Raw genomic sequence first — 20,604 nt, forward strand, 5'->3', positions numbered from 1 at the left:
CTTCTAGTCTCTGGTGTTTGCTGTCAATCTTTAGCATTCCTAGGCTTTTAGATGTGTCACTCTAGCCACATATCCATCTTTCCCCTGTGTGTCTTCACATCAGCTTCCCTCTGTATGTGTTTGTCCCTATGTCAAAATTTGCCCTTTTTCATATGGACTCCAGTTGTTGGTGTCCATACCTATATTGGAATACAACCTACCTGAAGGATCTTATTTTAACTTGATTACTCTGTAACAATCCTATTTCTAAATAAGGTCACATTCTGAGGTACTGTGGGTTAGGGATTCAAAATATTTTTTGAGAGACCCATTTCAACCCGTAGCATGGACTAATGGATAAATAAATAGTGATTCAGCCACTTGATAAAATGTACAATCATGAGGGAGATTATGGTGATGCTTAAAGTATAATACCGCTGTGGGGCAGTAAGTAAATGAAGAACAAAGTAGTAATGTGCCTTTTCCAAATCATTACACACCTCCCAGGAACTTCAAAAGCATCTTAAAAGTAGCCACAAGAATAAGAATGTTCCATATGAGTAAAACCAAATATATTTTGCTTAGGATCAGGAATGTGTTTTGGATACGAAGAGACTGAGTCAAGGTATGGGGTGAGGAAAAAAACAAACAACAAAAATAAAACATTTTGATCACTGTGCTGTTTGTTTCACTGTGTGTGTCTCCTGTCTTCTAACGGTTGCTTCCAGACATTGATGAGTGCCTGGTAAACAGACTGCTCTGTGACAATGGCCTATGCCGAAACACACCTGGGAGCTACAGCTGCACCTGCCCACCTGGCTATGTGTTCAGGACTGAGACAGAGACGTGTGAAGGTAAGAGCCATCTTCCTTCGTTGTGAACAGTAAGCACCTCGATATGCGTGAACCACAAGTACGTTATGAAGCAGTAGAGCAGAAAGAATGTTGTTTGAATATGTTTAAAATTTTATAATCTCTTTCAGCTAATCTGCCAGTTTTAGAAATAGCATGCACCTGACCCAGTTTATAAAACCATCAATTTTGTCCCATTCAGATGAAATATCACCAAACATTTTGAATTTAATGGGAAAAAAAAGTGAAAGGAGCCAATTTGTTTTACTTGCTAATAAAATGTCAGATTTTTGTTTGTTTTTCCCTTTTTAAAACCACTGTGACACATTAGCCTGGGGGAACCTGCACTGTAATGGCAAAGTCAGCTCTTAGGCATTTTATTTATGAAATGATTGATAGACCTCAGAGGTTGGCCCAGAAAATATTTGGGGCTTGAGTAAAAATGGTCACCTTAATTAAATTTATAGTCCAAGAAAATTGTCCTTTGCATTTGAAAATTTTGAAGTTATAATTTGGGCTTAAAGATCATGAATCACTGTTTAAAAACGTCTTCCTTTTCTTTTAAGCTCATTTTTCTTCAGTGGGAGTTACATGAATGAGTTAAATGCTTAGGAAAGGCCTCATTTTCAGTAGATACCAGCTAAGCAATGAGTGCCTTCAATTATGTTTTTGTTTCTTGATCAAAGTACTGTGTATTTCAGCATACTCTGTGGTATGACTACTAGTCATTGTTCCTTTTAAGTCTCACTGTGTGGGCCTACAGAAGTGTCCCATGACATTCTCAAATCCAATAACTACTTCCGAATAGTAACCTTTTCCAAAAAAAAATTTCATCTTTAGTTATTTGGAGTAGCCCTTTTTTATCTGTTAAAGTATTTGTTTCCTAGTGACTTCATAGCCAAGAAAACTGCAATAGTAATATTATGCAAAAAGATGTTAACATTCTCTTCATCTTATTGTTTAACTTCAAAGCATTCTTATGAACAGAAACAAGTTAGGACTCAAACAAGATGCCAGAACACAAAGGACTTAGCTGAAGTCAATGAAATGCAATCACAAAGTGCAATTCTCAGTTTGGATTGAATTTGAGGGACCACTGAAAAGCAGTAATTAACCTGAAGAAAGAAAAAAAGGGAAGAAAAAAGAAAACCTCGGCATAAAATGCAGTTTTTCTGAACTTAGTTCTGATAATTGTTGAGTTCCCCTCCTATCCACCACCTGTGGCAGGAGCTGCTCAAAGAAAAGCACACTTTCCATTCCCAGCTAAAGTACTTGAAGATTCATCCTGTCCATAGATGAGCAGAGATGACAGGGGGCACACTTAAGAATTTTGAATATTTTCACATAATATGTGTTTAGCCTAAGCTTCTTAAATGTATTCAACCAGAGTCTTTATTTTCTAGCACCCACTCCCCTCAACACCTCTTATCCTTCAAAATTGCCATGAGAAACTTTGTAAAAGAAAAAAAATTCTAGCCATATTTCCTCCATGAGTTTTTTGGAGGGTGGGAGAAGGGATTTCAAGAATTGTGTTTCTTTCCATTTTGTTTTTATTCCCGACTTTCTACACTTCCTTCTCACTGCCCTTTATCAGTTTTATCTATTGTCTCTTGGAAGATAAGCTTCTGTTAAATATCAGGAAGCTCTGAAAGCAAGAATAGCTAAGGGTATCATCTTGATTTAACTGGGAAGCTGAAGATTATTAGGACTGGTTTCCCTGTCCATAGCGACAGAACCCTTTGGTGCTCTTGTGAGGGCGACACATAACGGGGAACTAAGTGGTTGGTGTCTGATTCAGTTTGGTCACTTTGGTTTGCGTACCAAATCATCGATATTTATAGCATATTTCTTCCATTTTAACGAGTAAGATGAAGTTGAAGGGTACTGAGAGGTGAAATACCAAAGGGTAAATAAAAGGGATTCGCCTACTTACATGAAAAAGTGAAGAGTAGGAGCTAATGGTGTTTAATAGTATGACATTGGATGATTACATAAATATTAAGGCATATTAATACCAAATCAGGCAACAGTGATGGTTAGAAAACATGGTCTTTACTTATTTTGTCCAAAGTATAATTGTTCCTGATAAACCTGAGCCTTTTCTTTAATACGAAATATGTTTTATTATCTGTCGTTTATAAGAAAGAAGTTCATATTATGTAAATAAAAGAGAAATGATAGAGAAATATTTTGATTCTAGCCTTATGACATTTGTGGAAATAAAATTGATTTATGGTGAGAAATCCAACCAAATAACTGTTATTTCTACACTTTCTTCCCACTATTAAGTTATTTGCATTTTATTAAGTGTTTGCAAAAAAGAAATAGACCTGCAGACCACGGATATCTTTTTCCCTTGGGTGTCCTCCTTATTTCCAGCCTTGCATTCACACAATAAATTTGTCTGCCTGAAGCAGTTCTCTGCATACTATTCTTTCTAAACTAATTTCCAAAGACTAGGCAGGGAATTATCAGCCAATTCATTGACGATTCTAGCTTTCTCTATATATATTTGCTAGATTCACTAATTTTGCTTGTCATTCATGTTTTCAGCAGGCTATTTTAAATACGTAATAAATAGCAGTGATCAAGTTTCTTTGATATTTCAAACTGAAGTTACAAAAATTTATTTTACTTTTTTGTTTGAGCTCTGAGAGTCTGTGAAAGTTAAAATTTTTATAGCAAGCACTGTGGTTTAGATTGTGTTTCCAGTGACATAACTAGTTAAATGTAAACCAGATGTGCTTTGAAGTTTATTTCCAGGAATGTACAGTGAACTGTTTCAGTTCCTGGTTCCACGACATTTATAACATAAAAACATTGTATTTAAAGAAAAATTAAACAGTTTATATTTGTAGCTGTCATGGCATGTGTTTATAGTTTTTGAGTTCATAATTGCTTAATATAAAATAGGGATTTTGAAAGTATATGATACTGACATTTTTCTTTTGGGGGAGCTTCTTACAAATAAAATTAGTAGGTAATATATCATCTGTCTTCAGATTAGGTATCTGCTGCTTTTTTGGCTGATTTCTTTTTTACATTGTGTTTTTATTGAAAGAATTTTAGTACTCTGGAATAGATGTTTTCATTCCAAATCTGTGCTATATTTATAAAACCTGCTCTTGTATTTTTCTTTTAAGAGGCCTTCTTGCTACAAATGACCTGAAAGAAAGATGCATTTATATTTCTTCACACAATTTCTACTTGAAGAATTCATTTTATACCTGGGTACTTCTTTAGTAGTTTTGAAATAGCAAAGAAGGAACATAACTGTTTTCCGCATGGATTTTTAAATTTGCATTTCAAGTCCATAGACTTGAAAATCAGCGAGCCCTGCCTTTTCAGAACGAGTTTAGTTTGTATTTGACTTGAGATGTTCAAGAGTAAACATTACAATCTTCTAGTTATTTATTTGCATGTTTTCCTTGGTATATATAGTATTCATGTTTAATTCAAAGAGGTGTTTAGAAAAAAATAAGTATTATGGTGAACTCGGAAACTGTAGTGTTCAAAAAAAAAATCTTGAGGTATGTTGACCTGTTTCGGTTAGTTAACCAAATACAGAAAGAAATCCATGTCTCTCTTCCTTAAATTGAGTGGTTTAATTTATATTGAAGGTCAGTCTTTGATATTGTTTCTAAACACTTTAGCTAAATCTTGTATTTATTTTTAATTAACTCATGTTAAGCTATTTAACTTTATTGGCTTGACATTTTGCTTAGTCACCACTTGAGAACATAGGCATACTCTAATTCTGACCGTCATACTTCTGACCGTCAACAGGAGTTGTTTAGATTATGGTATACGATTTGATTTAGGACTCAGATCAAATTAATGATGGTAAAGTTCTATTTAAAACAATTAAAAGATTTTTTTTCTCTTTTTAATTTTAGCACAATCAGTTGTGCTTTAAAAATGTCTCACACCAGGGGGCTTCCCTGGTGGCGCAGTGGTTGAGAGTCCACCTGCCGATGCAGGGGACACGGGTTCGTGCCCCGGTCCGGGAAGATCCCACATGCCGCGGAGCGGCTAGGCCCGTGAGCCATGGCTGCTGAGCCTGCGCGTCCGGAGCCTGTGCTCCGCAACGGGAGAGGCCACAACAGTGAGAGGCCTGCAAAAATGTCTCACACCAAACATGGAAATGTGAACGGGAAGGTGGATAAGGGCTAGAGGAGAATGCTGTACCCAGTATTAAAGTTTCATCCCTTATTCCCTGATTTGTATCCAGAAATTTGGAATTAAAGCCAGCATTGTGATATGTTGTCTCTACTACAGGCTTTTTAAATTCTTCCAAAACCTCTCGGAGCCACAAATGACAGAAACAGTCACTTTTGTGCACAGCACACATTGCACCCAGGAATATGTTGCTTTCCGTGGAATCAGAATTCAGATTTCCCACAGGAAAATTACATCTCATTATAGGAGAAAATGAATCCAATTTATGTAAAGTTGTAGTGAAACAGTGAAGCTTTAGATGCTAAACCCTTTCAAAATAGGCTGATTCCTATAGTCCTACTGAGTCCCCGGCCGTGCACATGTGTATTCACACGGTAAAATGCACTTCTCCCTTCCCCATTCACTTTATGCCTCATAGAACCATATTAAAATTACAAGAGCCAAGCTTACCAGACATTCTGGCATAGCGTGGCTTGTTGGAGTAATATTTTCCAGAAACACATGGCAGCTCTAACAGAATCTTTTCCTTCTGGATTGTAGATATAAATGAATGTGAAAGCAACCCATGTGTCAATGGGGCCTGCAGGAACAACCTTGGATCTTTCAATTGTGAATGTTCTCCTGGCAGCAAACTCAGCTCTACAGGATTGATCTGTATTGGTAAGATTCATACATGGTGCTGATGTTTCAGTTTCACTACAAAGATAAGCAGAGACCTCAGGACTTCTGTGGATAAAAACAGAACACGATCACAGGAAGCTAATAATTAGGAGTTACTTCAGTTGTTTTCTCTTGTTATCAAGATGGGAGTACAACATGATAGCATAAACTGGACAGGCTCTTATATTTTGTTAGATTCTGGGAAGCGTTCCTTTTTTATAAGTATATATATTATGCTATACGTTATAAGCATTTCCATACCACACACATATTTATATTCATTCCCCAGGAATGCCTTAGGCATCAATACAATCAAATCCTTACTGCATACATTTTATAAACAACCTTCAATGGTAAACAGAAATGTGATCGCATTTGGACTCAGTTAACAAGAATTTGAAGAGTTTAAACTTTAAACAAATAGAAAGAATTTATTGTTTTTTTTCATTTCTCCCATCAATCATAAATTTATGAGCTCCAAGGAAGAGAAGATAACTGTTTTCTTGCTTTGGGAAATCTCTAAGAGAGAAAGATTCCAAAACTTCCAAGACATCTTTCAATGTATCTCAAAACATATAAGGTCAGTTTTTGACGATAGGAGATATATAAAATGAAATAGTCTGATCTATCACTGTAAGCAACCGTTTAGCATATGTAAGGGAAAAAACGATCCCAGTCATTCTTTCCTGCTTCTAGTGTCTATGGCTACACTGGCTAAGTATACATACTTCATATTATTACCTAGTATCCACCTTTAAAGGGAACTAAATATATATTTCCAAGTAGTTAGGGAGATGTTTCAGTTTTACATAGTGCCAAATAAATTGGCTGTTTTTGTTTGTTATTTATTCAATATCAATTTTCAATTTAGCATTTTCCAAAGACAATAGTATTTTCAGTATTATGTCTGATGCTAGCAATATTTAGCTGGATGCTTAGAGTACCTGTTTGTCACAGGAGGAGAACTGACCAAGTCCAAAGTTTCAATGGAAACCTTCCTTTGGAAATGCCAACTCTTCATCTCCCAGTGAGGTACAGCTGGTGAAATTTGAGCCTTGCTCAGCTCTCCATACTAGGAAATAGACTGCCATCTGCCTAGGGCATTACTTTTTTTTCTCACAGAATTCCTGGTTTGGGGGGAGGACGTGTGGGTTGGATCTGGTAAGGCAGAAATATTTTTGCTAAGCCACAGTTTCCAACTGAGATAGACTCGTTTTATTATGCGAAGGAAATGAACTCAGCATTAGTCAATTAATGTCTCAGAAAACTAACTCTGTATGCCACTTGGGCATCAAAGATATCTTAGTTTTTGCTTTGTCATAAACATGTCTATGATTTTGGCCTTTACCCTTATAGTTATTAATGAAAAGGAACAAAGACTTTCTATTTCCAAGTCATTATGTTGGACACCTAAACACCACCATATTTTTCTCAGCCAACGTGTTACGTGTTTTCATTCATTGTGATCATATTTGAATATCCCAGCCTAAAGCTGCTCAGAAAGAAATTTACTTAATATTTTAAAATTTTAGACATCATTTTTTCTTCTTTTTTTATTAAAAACAGAATTCTAGTTTTAAAAAGGGAGTTAATAGTAAAATATACTTAGGAAATATTATGAATGTACTTTTTAATAGGACTGTCAAATGGCTTTAATCAGTAATTAGCCTGCAAGCTGTTCTTGGTAGGAGCCAAATCTCTAAATTTAGAACTGGATAAAAATTCCCTGATATAATTAAAACTTTAAAATTGTCAGAATGTACATGAATTAGTTAGATACAAAGAATATTTAGGGATTTAGAAGATATTATGCAAACTTCCTAAGTATAAACCAATCTTGAACTGTTCTATAAACTACTTGAAGAGACTGCTGTATGCTGGTTGAAATGATTAAATATAATAGAACAATAAATTTGGTTAATCTTTCCTGCATTACACTGCTCACATCTGATAGCTCTGCATAATCTAGTCCAATCTCCCTCATCTTTGGCTTGGATCTGCATTCTGGGCATGGACACGACAGGCGCAATGCTCCTCATCTTAGCCTATTAGCAGCGTTTAGCACCGTTCATCACTCATCCCTTCTCAAGAATTTTTTCATTTATGGCCTCCTCTTCTTTTCCTTTCACTTTTCTGGCCTGTTTTCTCAGTTTCCTTTGTTAAATCTTTCATATTCTCCTGTTTTCCAATTTGAAATGTCTCACAGGTCAGTCCTTGGACCTCTTTGCTTCTCTGTCTTACACTCATGCTTAGATGGCCTCTACATTGACTCACATTTCTCTCTCCATCCTTAATCTGTCTGCTAATTTCAGACTTGTATTTCTAATTATCTGCACAGTGTCTCCATTTGGGTGTCTAGTTGACATTTCAGACTTAGCAAATTTCTATCTTTCAGCTTAAATCTGTGTCTCGTAGAATCATTTCTGTCTTGTCAAATGGTAACTCCATTCTTGTAATTGCCAGCCTCTAAAATCCTGGAGTCATCCTTGATGCCTTTCTCTCAAACTGCACATTTAATCCATCAGTAAATCCTATTGATTGTACTTAAAGTTTATCCATATTTCAACCACTTCTCACCACCAAGATCAACAACCCCCAGTCCAAGCCACCATTATTTCTCTTCTTGATTTTTACTGTAGCCTCTAGCTTATCTGCTTTCCCTGCTTTATTTTTTTCAGAGATCTTAACCAACCTCTGACTATATAACTACGTCTATATTGTGACTCTGTGTGTGTGTGTGTGTGTGTGTGTGTGTGTGTGTATGTGTAGGTATATAGGTACACACACAAAAGAAAAAACAGGAGATAGAGATGGATTGTATATGTGTGTGTATGGATGGATTTGGGGACTTTTCAGTGTTGATACAATACCAGCCAACAGAAGCAGAGTAAAGCCTCTGAAATCATACAACGCAGGTTTGAATCTTGATGCTGACCCTCTCCTAGCTGGGTGACCTTACTTGGGTAAATTAGTTGACCCCTGTGCCTCAGTTTTCTCATCTGAAAGTTGTTCACACCTTAAGGGTTGTTTTAATGGGTAAATAAACTAATACATAGAAAGCTTTTAACAGTGCTTGTTGCTACCTCAATACATATTAGCAAATATTATTACAATATATCTTACTTAAAATGACTACAGCCAAGGTGATAAATCAGTAATTAACCCAGTCCTTAAAAGACCATTTCAATACACAGTAGCCTTACACAAGCATCTCAGTTTCCTCTGTGCTATGGAATGTACAGGTTTAAGCCTCTAAAAAACCTGTAATTTGAGACCTGATACAAATGCATTTGAGCAAATCTTTTTCATTTGCATACAGTTTTTATCCAAACTGAATCTCAAAACAGAAAAAAGCAAACGGACCGCCTATTTCTTCCCCACAGCCTTGCCCCATAACTTTTTGTATTCAGTCAAGGACAGAATTGTTTGTTTTGTTTTATCCTCTGACCGAGAGGGCTTGGGTTGTAGGTAATGTCCTCTTACCCACTACCTTGTTCCATAGGGAATCAGATTACAACGTCTCCCTTCATGGGCCTGCCAGTTTCACTGCAATTCCCTTTCTGTGTTTCTGGTTGTTTTTTTGTTTTGTTTTTTTTGCGGTACGCGGGCCTCTCACTGTTGTGGCCTCTCCCGTTGCGGAGCACAGGCTCTGGACACGCAGGCTCAGCGGCCATGGCTCACGGGCCCAGCCACTCCGTGGCATGTGGGATCTTCCTGGACCGGGACATGAACCCACCGTGTCCCCTGCGTTGGCAGGTGGACTCTCAACCACTGCACCACCAGGGAAGCCCTGTATTTTTTTTTATTGTTGATTTTAGCAGTATAACTTTATTTGACCTTATTATTAGATGAGTTTTAAAGTAAATACTGTAGTTTACATTTAAGTCTGTGATGCATTTTGAGTTAATTTTTGTGAAGGGTGTAATGTCTATGTTTATATTAATTTATTATGACCTTAGGTTTGCTAATGACTTGGATACAACACCAAGAGCATGAGTCATGAAAGAAGTAATTAATAAATCAGGCTTCATTAAAATTAAAAACTTCTGCTCTGCAAAAGATACGGTCAAGAGAATAAGAAGCCAAGCCACAAACTGGAAGAAAATATTTGCAAAAGACATATCCGATAAAAAGACTGTTATCTGAAATATAAAGAGCTCTTAAAACTCAACAATAAGAAAACTAACAACCTAATTAGAAAATAAGCTAAAGATCTTAACAGATACTTCACCAAAGAAGATATACAGATGGCAAATAAGCATATGAAAAAATGCCCACATAATATTTCATTAGCGAAATGCAAGTTAAAACAATGAGACACCACTGCACACCTACTAGAATGGTGAAAATCCAAAACACTGAGAACACCAAATGCTGACAAGGATGTAGAACAACAATAACTTATTCATTGTTGGTGGGAATGCAAAATGGTACAGCCACATTGGAGACAGTTTGGATGTTTCTTATAAAACTAAACATACTCTTACCATACACCCCAGCAATTGCACTCATTAGTATTTATTCAAATGACCTGAAATTTATGTCCACCCAAAAACCTGTACACGATATTCATAGCAGTATAGAGTCATTGACTGTAAAAAAATGTACCACTCTGATGTGGGATATTGATAGTGGGGAAGGCTGTGTGTGTGAGGGGGCAGGGAGTATATGGGAACTCTGTACTTTATGCTCAGTTTTGCTGTGAACCTAAGACTGCTCTAAAAATTAAAGTCTATTTTAAAAAATGAAAAAAAAAATACTGTAGGAATAGCCTTTTTCCTTATTGTTTTCCAAGACTGTGACCACACTACGCTATTAAGCTTTATTAAATTGTTTTACATATCATCTGCAGAGGGATCACCTCAGGAGCTTGTCAAATGCAGACTCCTGGGCCACACACCTGGAAACTTATGAGTCTGCATTTTAACAAGAAGCTTGGTAATGTTATGCACAGTAAACTGAGAGCCACAGTACTGCAAGGAAAACTTCACATATGATTTATTTTACCCAGTTAATATTTGCCATGTCAACTTTGGATTCCTTTTCTCTGCTTCAAAATTGGCTTTTTAATGGGCATTTAAGGAAGAACTTAAATCTGATGTAGAAACATAGTATAAAAAGTTAGGAGTAGTTGCCTCTGGATGGTTAGATTACAGGTGATTTTTATATTTTCTCTGCTATTTCTTCAAGTAGTTTATCATAAACGTGTTACGTTTTGAACTAGAGATAAGGCTATACATATGTATTATAGAAAGATGCCTGAAAGAAAATACATCAAATATTAGCCTTGGTGTGTCTTAACGGTGGTTTTATGAGTGATGTTTATTTTTTTTATCTTTAAGATTTCTTTTATTCAAATTATTCATCAAATAATTATCTTCGGTTGGAGAGACGCTGGCTTCTCTCCAACAGAACGGAAATTGTGTGTGGTTTATTTGGTGGGGAATTAGGAGAGAAGGAGATTATTTGGAGAATGTTATTTGATAAAATCTTAAATATCAAAGTATCTGCCATAAAGAATAAGTCTTATGAATATTTTTCATACAAGTAATGATCTTATAACAGTAATGCCCTGTATTTGCAAATCCCAGTACAAAATCGTGGGCAGTAGCAGCTGCTCCTGGAATACCCATAGATATAATTGTATTAATTATCATATCGTGTGAAATATATACAGTACCATATTTAATTTTCATGTATGTAATATGCTATATTTAAATGCATGTACGTGTAAATGTCTATAAAAAAGTTTTTTAAATAAGGTTTTGTTTTTTAATACTATTAAATAATGACTTTGGTGTATAGAACTGAGTTCTGTTTTCTTCAGAGATGAGAGCTCCTCACTATTTCCTATTCCTTTTCAGACAGCCTGAAAGGGACGTGTTGGCTCAACATCCAGGACAACCGCTGTGAGGTGAACATTAACGGAGCCACTCTGAAATCCGAATGCTGCGCCACCCTCGGGGCTGCCTGGGGGAGCCCCTGTGAGCGGTGTGAACTAGGTAGGAGCCTGGCCAGCGGGCTTCTGGGCTTCGCATCGGAAAGCTTCTTCCTCAATAGGCATCTCTTTCTCTGTATATTTCCACCATGAGGCAGACCATAAGATCATTACCCTCCCCAACATGTTGTCTTTTCTGGTAAAATGTATTCACTTCTTGAAATATGTATTTGGTTTATCCTTTTACTATAAGCAGACCTTCTGAATAGTTTGGATAAGGAAGGGAATCAACTAGAATTTAGCTACTGGGTGACTATCAGTATCCTCCAATATTCTTATTTGCATGTGTCCCGGTAGAGCATGATGTCTCTTTTCTCTAAATCTTTTGTTTACTTGTGATTTGGTTGACAGTGTGAAAGCAAAAGGAAATTGTAGGAAAAATTATGAGAATCTCAATATGGGTCAACACCAATGGAGTTACCACAGCATGTCATGTGCTCCACTGAATTGAACAGAGGGCAGCTGGAGTCCTTTGCCTCTAAAGCCCAGATTGTGGTTTTTATTTAGTTCAATTTAGATTCCATTATACTGTTTCTTGAGCTTAAGACAGTTGTGTTTTTTGTAATGAAGTAAAAATGTGTCCTTTGTTCTCACAGATACAGCTTGCCCAAGAGGGTTTGCCAGGATTAAAGGTGTTACTTGTGAAGGTGGGTGCATTCTTGAATGACATTGTTAAGTCTTTAGAGCAGTATTTAAAATTAACATTCACTGGGGCTTCCCTGGTGGCACAGAGGTTGAGAATCTTCCTGCTAATGGAGGGGACACGGGTTCGAGCCTTGGTCTGGGAAGATCGCACATGCCGCGGAGTGACTAGGCCTGTGAGCCACAACTGCTGAGCCTGCGCGTCTGGAGCCTGTGCTCCGCAACAAGAGAGGCCGCGATAGTGAGAGGCCCGCACACCGCGATGAAGAGTGGCCCCCGCTTGCCACAACTAGAGAAAGCCCTCGCACAGAAACAAAGACCCAACACAGCCAAAAAAATAAATAAATAAACAAATGTGGGGTTTAAAAAAAAAAAAGAATTTAAAATTAATAAAAAAAAATTAACATTCACTCTCACACTTTGGAGATATTTATCACTTTCAAAAACCTTGGAATTTCAATAAAAATACTAGATGTAGTCAACAAATGTTTTAGAATAATATTCTTAGGAAACAGCTTAGAATTTCCCATTTCTCCTCTTTATGCTGTTGGATGAATTTTTGTGAGGACATCACTAGCCTTTAAGGCACAGAACAGCTGGCAAAGGTGTATGTCTGGGATGTGTTTTATGGACGGGCAAGACTGTGGTAGTTTTCACAGCTGGTACCCAGGGAACCCGGTGGCTTCGTTGTGGAATATTTCTGCTTAACTCAAGTAATAATCCACATTGTATTGCAGAATGAATATGCTATACAGGAAGTAAGACTACACCTGCTTTTTCTACTTGTAACATCTTTTTCTCTCTGCTTGCTTCATTTCCCTGCAGACGTTAATGAGTGTGAGGTGTTTCCTGGCGTTTGCCCAAATGGACGCTGTGTTAACAGCAAAGGATCTTTTCATTGTGAGTGCCCTGAAGGCCTTACGTTGGATGGAACTGGCCGTGTGTGTTTGGGTAAGTCCATGCTGTCTTGTGTTTTATGCATGAAACCAAGCATGAATTTTCTTATTTTTTTGGAGAGTGGCCTGACCAAAACTATTTGGTCTATAGCTGGAAAACTTGCTTTAAGAGAGATATTTGGGGGAAACTCACCAGAGGATATTTTTCAAGTGAATGAATTTAAATGAAATGGTTTCTGTATAATACAGAAAGTTAGTATACTCTCAAATTTATCTCAAAAATTCATCTTCCCCGACTGAAACTCTGTACCTATTAAACACTAACACCCCATTTATCCCTCTCCCAGCCCCTGGCATCCATGCTTCTACTTTCTGTCTCTATGAATTTGACTACTCTAAGTGCCTCATAGGAAAGGAATCATACGATATTTGTCCTCCTGTGACTGGCTTGTTTCATTTAATGTGGTGTCTTAAAGGTTCATCCATGTTGTAGCATGTATCAGTATTTCTCTCCTTCCTCAGGCTGAGTGGTGTTCCATTGTATATATGTACCACATTTTATTTGTCTACTCATCTGTCGATGGATGCTTGGGTTTCAGCTGTTGTGAATAATGCTTCTATGAGCATGGGCCGTACAAATATATTTTTGAGTCCCAACTTTCACACACACACACAAATTATAAGTTCTTTAATCAGATATTTTAGACTGTTTAGATTTTCACACTGAGTCAGTGGAAGAAGAGAACTATGTATATTTTGAACATAGAAAAAAATGGGAGACTCGCGTTTGAAGTTTAACATTTACCAGCCCATTGCAGCTATGCTCCTTGACAAGACAGGGGGGAAAGTCATGGCAAAGTTTGGATGTGGCTTCTGTGTGAAAACATTGACTGATCCTACCTCTTCCTTTACCATCTTCAGAATTTAAATTTTCTTAATGCTTTATTTTCTAAAGATTTTAAATAAGGAAGCTCTTTCTGTCAGCATTGTATTATAGAAATGCCTAGCTGACTTTATTTTTTATCAGCGTTATTCTTGACTAAACTTAAGTTTCATGATTGAAAGAGAAACTTCTATTGATTCTGTGTTGTCTCCGAACAATTTTTTATTTACTTAAGGGATTTTTTCCCAATATCTTATGAAACAGTAAGTTTTTAGTTTGTAAAATAACTTTACATAGGCTTGTATTTGAAATTTAAGCTTGTAGACAAAGTGTGAGCAATGGTAGTATTATATTCCAAGATCTTCAAGGTATTTAAATAGGTATTCTAAAATTATATATTAACTAAGTATTCAAAAAATTATATATTAAAAATTATTCCAAAACTCTATAATAAATATTTTTAAACTATTCTATTCAAAGATCTTTAAAGTATTTTAAAAACAGGGATTTTTAAAATTAGTAGTAGGAAAAAAGTTTGCAACAGCATACAGTTTAGTTATTATAATTAACACAAATTTTAAACTAAGTTTTGACAGCATATTTAAATTTGGATACAAAGTATGACTGTAAAATCATTTGGAAAAAAAATCATATGGAATTGTTTAGAAATTATAATATCCAAAGTCCAATTATAAAGAAAACTTCTTTTTGGAGTTTTATTCTTAAATTATCTCCAAAGTTTAGAAAAATGTAAAGTATCTTTTGAAGATGACAAAGTAATAGTATCAGTATGGTCCAATAACTAATGAAATCAAATTGCCTTCAGTAACTAAATGATGTTATATATGAATTTATATCATTGATTTTAAATTATCACTCAGCAAAATAAATTCTCAGTAATATCACTCAAAATCATGCCTTTGTAATATTCTAAGAGGATATATCAGATTCTTCATCCTTGTACTTCTGTTAAATGCTTCTTTTTTTAACATCTTTATCGTTAAATGCTTTTTGTCACTACTTAGATTTTGCTACAATAACTTACCGTGGCTGTGAATGTGAGAAGGTTTCAAGAGATTGGCATATGAAAATGGAAAATATTCTGAGAACAAAAGAGATAAACTGCTCTGATAGAAGTTGATCTAAATCAAACTCAGATGCTTGCAGGGGCCAAGAAGTTAACATAAATGAGTGAGGTGGTAATAAGGAGTAGTGGAGACTGCAACAAACTGTAAAGCACATGTACTATCCAAAGGTTTCCAAAATTAATATTAAAATCAAAACATTCACAGGCCATATGTTGACAGTGTTTTGATTCCTGATGTAAATATTGATATGAAACTCAGTAGTAAAGGCACAGGATTACTCTACCAGGCTCTTATAACTTTTAACATATGTAATTCAAATGCTTTTTTCCCCCTACTAATCACAGAATTGCTCATATTTCAGTGGCCCTAAAATATGCTAAAGTTATTTGTTCTTTCTGATGTCAGTGATACAAAAAAAGGATCATAGCTGATGATAAGAAGGAATCTTATCCCAAGGGAACCTTTTCTTCCTGAAGGTGTCAGGTGAGAATTAGGTAACACTGAAGGAGAACCCACCTGTTCTCTCTTTAAATGACTGTCATTATGGTATCCATTTCAGGAGGTCAGGGACTCTGTCTCCTGCTCATTAGTGTGTCTCCAGGGCCTGGCCTCATCCCAGGGCCTAAGCAGGTATTTGGTATGTGAATGTTCAGTGCATCTTACAGCTTAATCTCAAACTGTGGTTCCCTTTCCCTGTAGATATCCGCATGGAGCAGTGTTACTTGAAGTGGGATGAGGATGAATGCGTCCGTCCTGTTCCTGGGAAGTTCCGCATGGATGCCTGCTGCTGTGCAGTCGGGGCGGCTTGGGGCACTGAGTGTGAGGAGTGCCCCAAACCTGGCACCACGGAGTACGAGACCCTGTGCCCCCGGGGGCCTGGCTTTGCTAACAGAGGGGACGTTCTTACTGGGAGGCCATTTTACAAAGGTAACCGTCAGCAGCGCATTTGGTCTCTCTGCACTAAAGCTCACCTTCCGCATTCTCTGAAGATTGATTTTGCCTTAAACATTTGATTTCCCACTTTATTTTCTTTGTTAAACAAAACATGCAACCAGCCTTATGGCCCAGGAGTATAAATCACCTGTACAAGTTGGTGTTGAAGTGAAGATACTAAAAAAGACAGCTAATCTCACTTTTCTTACAGCCTTCTACTGTACTGCTGCTTTCCTCAGCACAGCCTGATGAGATGCAGCCCTGATGTTGCAAAAAGTTCTCTATCTCCCCTAAACTTTACAAAACAAATAGAAATAAAAGGATCAGAACTGTTCAGTAAAAATACAGAATCTTTTTCACAGTTGACACTTCCTGTGTGGCATCAATGTAATCATTGAAAAATTTGATATCCCCCATTTTTACTTGAGTACATTCTTTTCCATCATGTTAGATTTTTAACTTAAAATGATGGACCTACCCTTTTATTTTTTAACATCTTTATTGGAGTATAATTGCTTGACAATGGTGTGTTAGTTTCTGCTGTATAACAAAGTGAATCAGCTATACGTATACATATATCCCCATATCCCCTCCCTCTTGAGCCTCCCTCCCACCCTCCCTATCCCACCCCTCTAGGTGGTCACAAAGCACCGAGCTGGTCTCCCTGTGCTATGCAGCTGCTTCCCACTAGCTATCTGTTTTACATTTGGTAGTGTATATATGTCCATGCCATGCTCTCACTTCATCCCAGCTTAAGGATAAGCTGGACCTACTCTTTTATATCAACTGGCTCTACATTCCAGCTCTGTTCTGCCTGTAGATATCAATGAATGCAAAGCATTCCCTGGGATGTGCACGTATGGAAAGTGCAGGAATACAATTGGAAGTTTCAAGTGCCGTTGCAATAGTGGCTTTGCTTTAGACTTGGAGGAAAGAAACTGCACAGGTGAGACTATTCTTCTGTTGTACTGGGTAAACCTTGGCTCTCTTTCTTTTGCTATTGGGAAGTACTGCCTTTAAAAGCCCATCTTCTCACTAGGAACATGTACATTGTTCTTTTTATTTCCTTTTCCTGATGCCTAAACCACTTCTCCAGCAAACTTGTGAGAGAGCTGCAAAAGAGCATGAAAATAATATCTGTGCTACCTACAAGAACAGTATAACAATAGGATTTTCAGAATATATGAGTACTAAAGAATATAGCCATTAAATCAACACTTGTATAAACTTGACATTCTGTTACAAATTTTAAGGTTTGTAATAGAGAAGTTGTAACTTATTTTCCTCATCTGTGGGCAGTTTTCTTAATATTATGCTTCAGTCACAATCCATATCCATACCCTTATCCTTCTCTCTAAGAAAATACACAAAATTCCAAGTTTTTCTATTAGGTAATATAACAAATTATTCCAAACACTTGAAGTATGTCTCCAAGGTCTTGTTTTCAGAACTCTCGTTTTACATATTCTCTTTGGAATTTTCCCTTTTCTCCTGCCCCCACTACGCGTTCCTGATCTCCATTGAAGTGTCTCTCTTGACTTCTTCCTAGCTTCGTACTCCATAGGATCCTAGTGATTCACTCCTGGCCCTCCCCAGCCTAGACTATCCCCTGAGCATTTCACAACTATCCATCTGGTCTTGTGGAGTTCTGCCGTCTTGTCTTTCTGCCGTGCCTTCCATGCCGATCCCCGACTCCTAACCCCCTCACCACTGTTTTCTCCACTCGGGGCTGCTGAACTTGGTGGGGAGAGCCTGAGAAAAGGTGACCGAGGTCCCTGCATTTGCCCCCAACCAGGCCTTTGCTGCTGCTGAGCGATACTTGTATTCACCTCTTTACGTCCCTTAATAAATTTCTCTTAGCGGCACTTCTAAACCTCTTCTGGCTTACACACCCTCTCGTATCGCTATTCATTCCTTTTCTTCTTTATTGAAGTCAAACCTGATTGCCAGGACCCTTCTCACACACCCTCTTCTCTGGTATAAAATGTCCTTTTCCAGCCCTACTCTCTCCTCCATTTCCAGAGAAGGAAATGTGATGTTCTTCTGCAATTTTCCAGCGAAACTCTCTGCTTTCACTCTCCTTCCCTCTTTCTTCTCCAGGCCCTTCTTAGCGGAGTTCACTCCTCTCTCTCTGGCATCTCCCCCTCTTTACTGGTTTCTTTCCCTAGACCTGTAAACAAGTGCAGAGCGTCTCCTCAGCCCTCCTTTTCCCTCAAGCTACCATGCTCTTTTCCTACTTTCACCTCTCATTCCTCTCTTTTAAGTAACCATTTGCTTTGTAGCCCCTGAATGCTGACCTCCCTCCTTCAGGCACATATATATATACTCTTAAAAAACACCTTTGCCAAGTTCAAAAAAATCTTTCTCTCAGTGCATATTCTCCTTGACCTCTGGCCAACCCCCTCCTTGATTTTCTTCTCTCTTAGCTTCCATGGTATTTCCCGTCTGAGTTGTCCTATCATGACTATGATGTTCCATCTCTAATCTTCTCAGATTCTTCTTGTCTTTGGCATTTTCCATCCCTTGGGCATTTTCCAAAATCCTCTGCTTTCTCAACATTCTGCCTCTCAGAATTGCATCTACCATCACGCCTTTTTGGATAGCCTCTGTTGAACTGACTCCTAGGTGCCATCTCTAGCTCTCTGGTCCTCCTGAGTTCCACTCCTGCATTTCTAACTTCCATCTGGACAGTTACTCTTTGTTTTCGTCTCCCTTTGTCCCACCCCCCTTCCTCTGCCTAGGGACTTCCTTGGATATATTAATAGTATCATTTCACTCAGGATTGAAGCCTCAGACTTAATTTTGACACCTCCCTCTCCCAATAGAAAAGTGAAAAAGTTATGTATATTCTTCCATCAAAATGGTTATTTCAAGTACTTGTACTATTTCTTCTACACTATTGCTGCTGTAGGTTCAGCTCCTCAGGAAACAGATTGAGCAGAGATTAGCAGGCACGAAGGTTATTAAGGATTGGTCTTGGGAGGGGGGGAAAGGAAGCAGAAGTGGGCTGTGATGCAGTCCCAATGTGGTCCTCAGCCCACCTGCCCCGGGAGCTCTGCATCTGGGAAGCACATCACAGTTGTCTTGATTAGGGCGGAGGGGCTAGGTGTTTATGTACCTGCATGATGAATCTTTGCATACATCTGCCCCAAGAAGGGGTGTGACTGTGAGGAAGGTCCGCTTAGCTGAGGTGCTTCCTGAAGACAGTTCTCACCTCAGGACTTTCTGCCAGCCGCAGTCCCGACAGCTGAGGGCAAGGACGCGTGAGTCCTTCCTTCTTGAAGGGGGACCTGGGCAGCACATCGCAGTCTCTACTACACTGCAGATTCCTCCAGCGTCTCCCACCCCAGTAAGTTTCCAATTAGATCCTTCATTTTCACAACCACCAGGTTTTTCATCCTAAAGCAGGGCTTGGATTGTATAACTTCCCGCAAAACAACTTCTATTGACTTAGATGATCCTAGACGTAGATAAAGAAGCTTTTCCAGTTCTGACTGCCCTGTTTTTGGTGTGAAATTAGCCAAGTCACTTAATGGCTCTGAAACTCAACTCGTTTATACTGTATAAGAGAAGTTTGTTGACAGCACTGCGGTGTTGTGGGATGCAATGTGAAAGGACAGTGGGACACGGTTGGCTGCCCTTCTTCACAGCATGTAAGGCCCATCTTCTGCTCCCCACGCTGGCGCCCTCAGTAACCGTACCTATCTTACCTGTACTTGCACCCATTATCAGCCTCTCTATGACTTGATGTTCTCTGAAATGCATTAGTTTTCTTCATCTGTGCATTTTATCTCTTGCCCTTCTATTTATTCTACATCTTTAAAGTTAGAATTTCTATGCCATCTTCCAGGATCAGTTCAAAAGCCACTTCCTCCAAAATGCTAATTCTTAACAGCGAATAGCTTTCATATATACTGCCCTCTTTATGAGACAAGAACTGTTCTCAGCACTTCAGAAACATTGGTTCGCTTACTCCTATGAGGCAGGTGCTACTACATGCCCCATTTTACAGATAAAGAAACTAAGGCACAGAGGAATTAAGTGACTTTCCCAAGCCCCTACACCCAGAAGATGACAGAAGTGGGATTTGTGCCCAGTCATCTGGTTCCAGAGTTCATAATCTATACTATGCAGCTCCCACCACATCACATCAGCCAAAATCTGTCCCTCCTCTGCCATTGAACTTATTCTGTGTTCTTCATATGGCTCTCATCACCAGTTCCTAGATACTGATAGATAAAAATTAAGAGAATTAGTGTGCATATTATTACCTGCTTAATTGAATCAATCAATTTTGTTAAGACTTTTGTTTAAAAGAAAGTACCTGCATTTTTTCAGTATGTCCTGCAATTGGGAAAAATCAATAGAAAGAAAACAAAAGCTGGGAGAAAGCAGGGGCTGAGACTACCCTCCCTACCCCCCGCAAGAGAATGTGTGCAAATTAGCCATTTATAAATCCTGTGATAGAAAAACTTAAAAATTTAAATTCACGAGA

At 37.9% G+C, this 20,604-nt stretch overlaps 1 protein-coding gene across 1 annotated transcript in view; it reads left to right on the forward strand.

Moving 5' to 3' along the window:
- FBN2 (fibrillin 2) overlaps positions 1-20,604 on the forward strand; it is a 240,178-nt gene that overhangs the window by 153,035 nt on the left and 66,539 nt on the right. Inside the window, exons 19-25 of the mRNA XM_027098697.1 lie at positions 708-833; positions 5,550-5,669; positions 11,534-11,671; positions 12,264-12,314; positions 13,135-13,260; positions 15,876-16,103; positions 16,930-17,055. Of these exons, the coding sequence (XP_026954498.1) occupies positions 708-833; positions 5,550-5,669; positions 11,534-11,671; positions 12,264-12,314; positions 13,135-13,260; positions 15,876-16,103; positions 16,930-17,055 (915 nt within the window). The remainder of the gene's footprint in view (positions 1-707; positions 834-5,549; positions 5,670-11,533; positions 11,672-12,263; positions 12,315-13,134; positions 13,261-15,875; positions 16,104-16,929; positions 17,056-20,604) is intronic.

Source organism: Aethalodelphis obliquidens, unplaced genomic scaffold (genome assembly GCF_003676395.1).
Source record: "Aethalodelphis obliquidens isolate GAN/ISIS:26980383/991018 unplaced genomic scaffold, ASM367639v1 scaffold4, whole genome shotgun sequence".
Classification (NCBI taxonomy): Eukaryota; Metazoa; Chordata; class Mammalia; order Artiodactyla; family Delphinidae; genus Aethalodelphis; species Aethalodelphis obliquidens.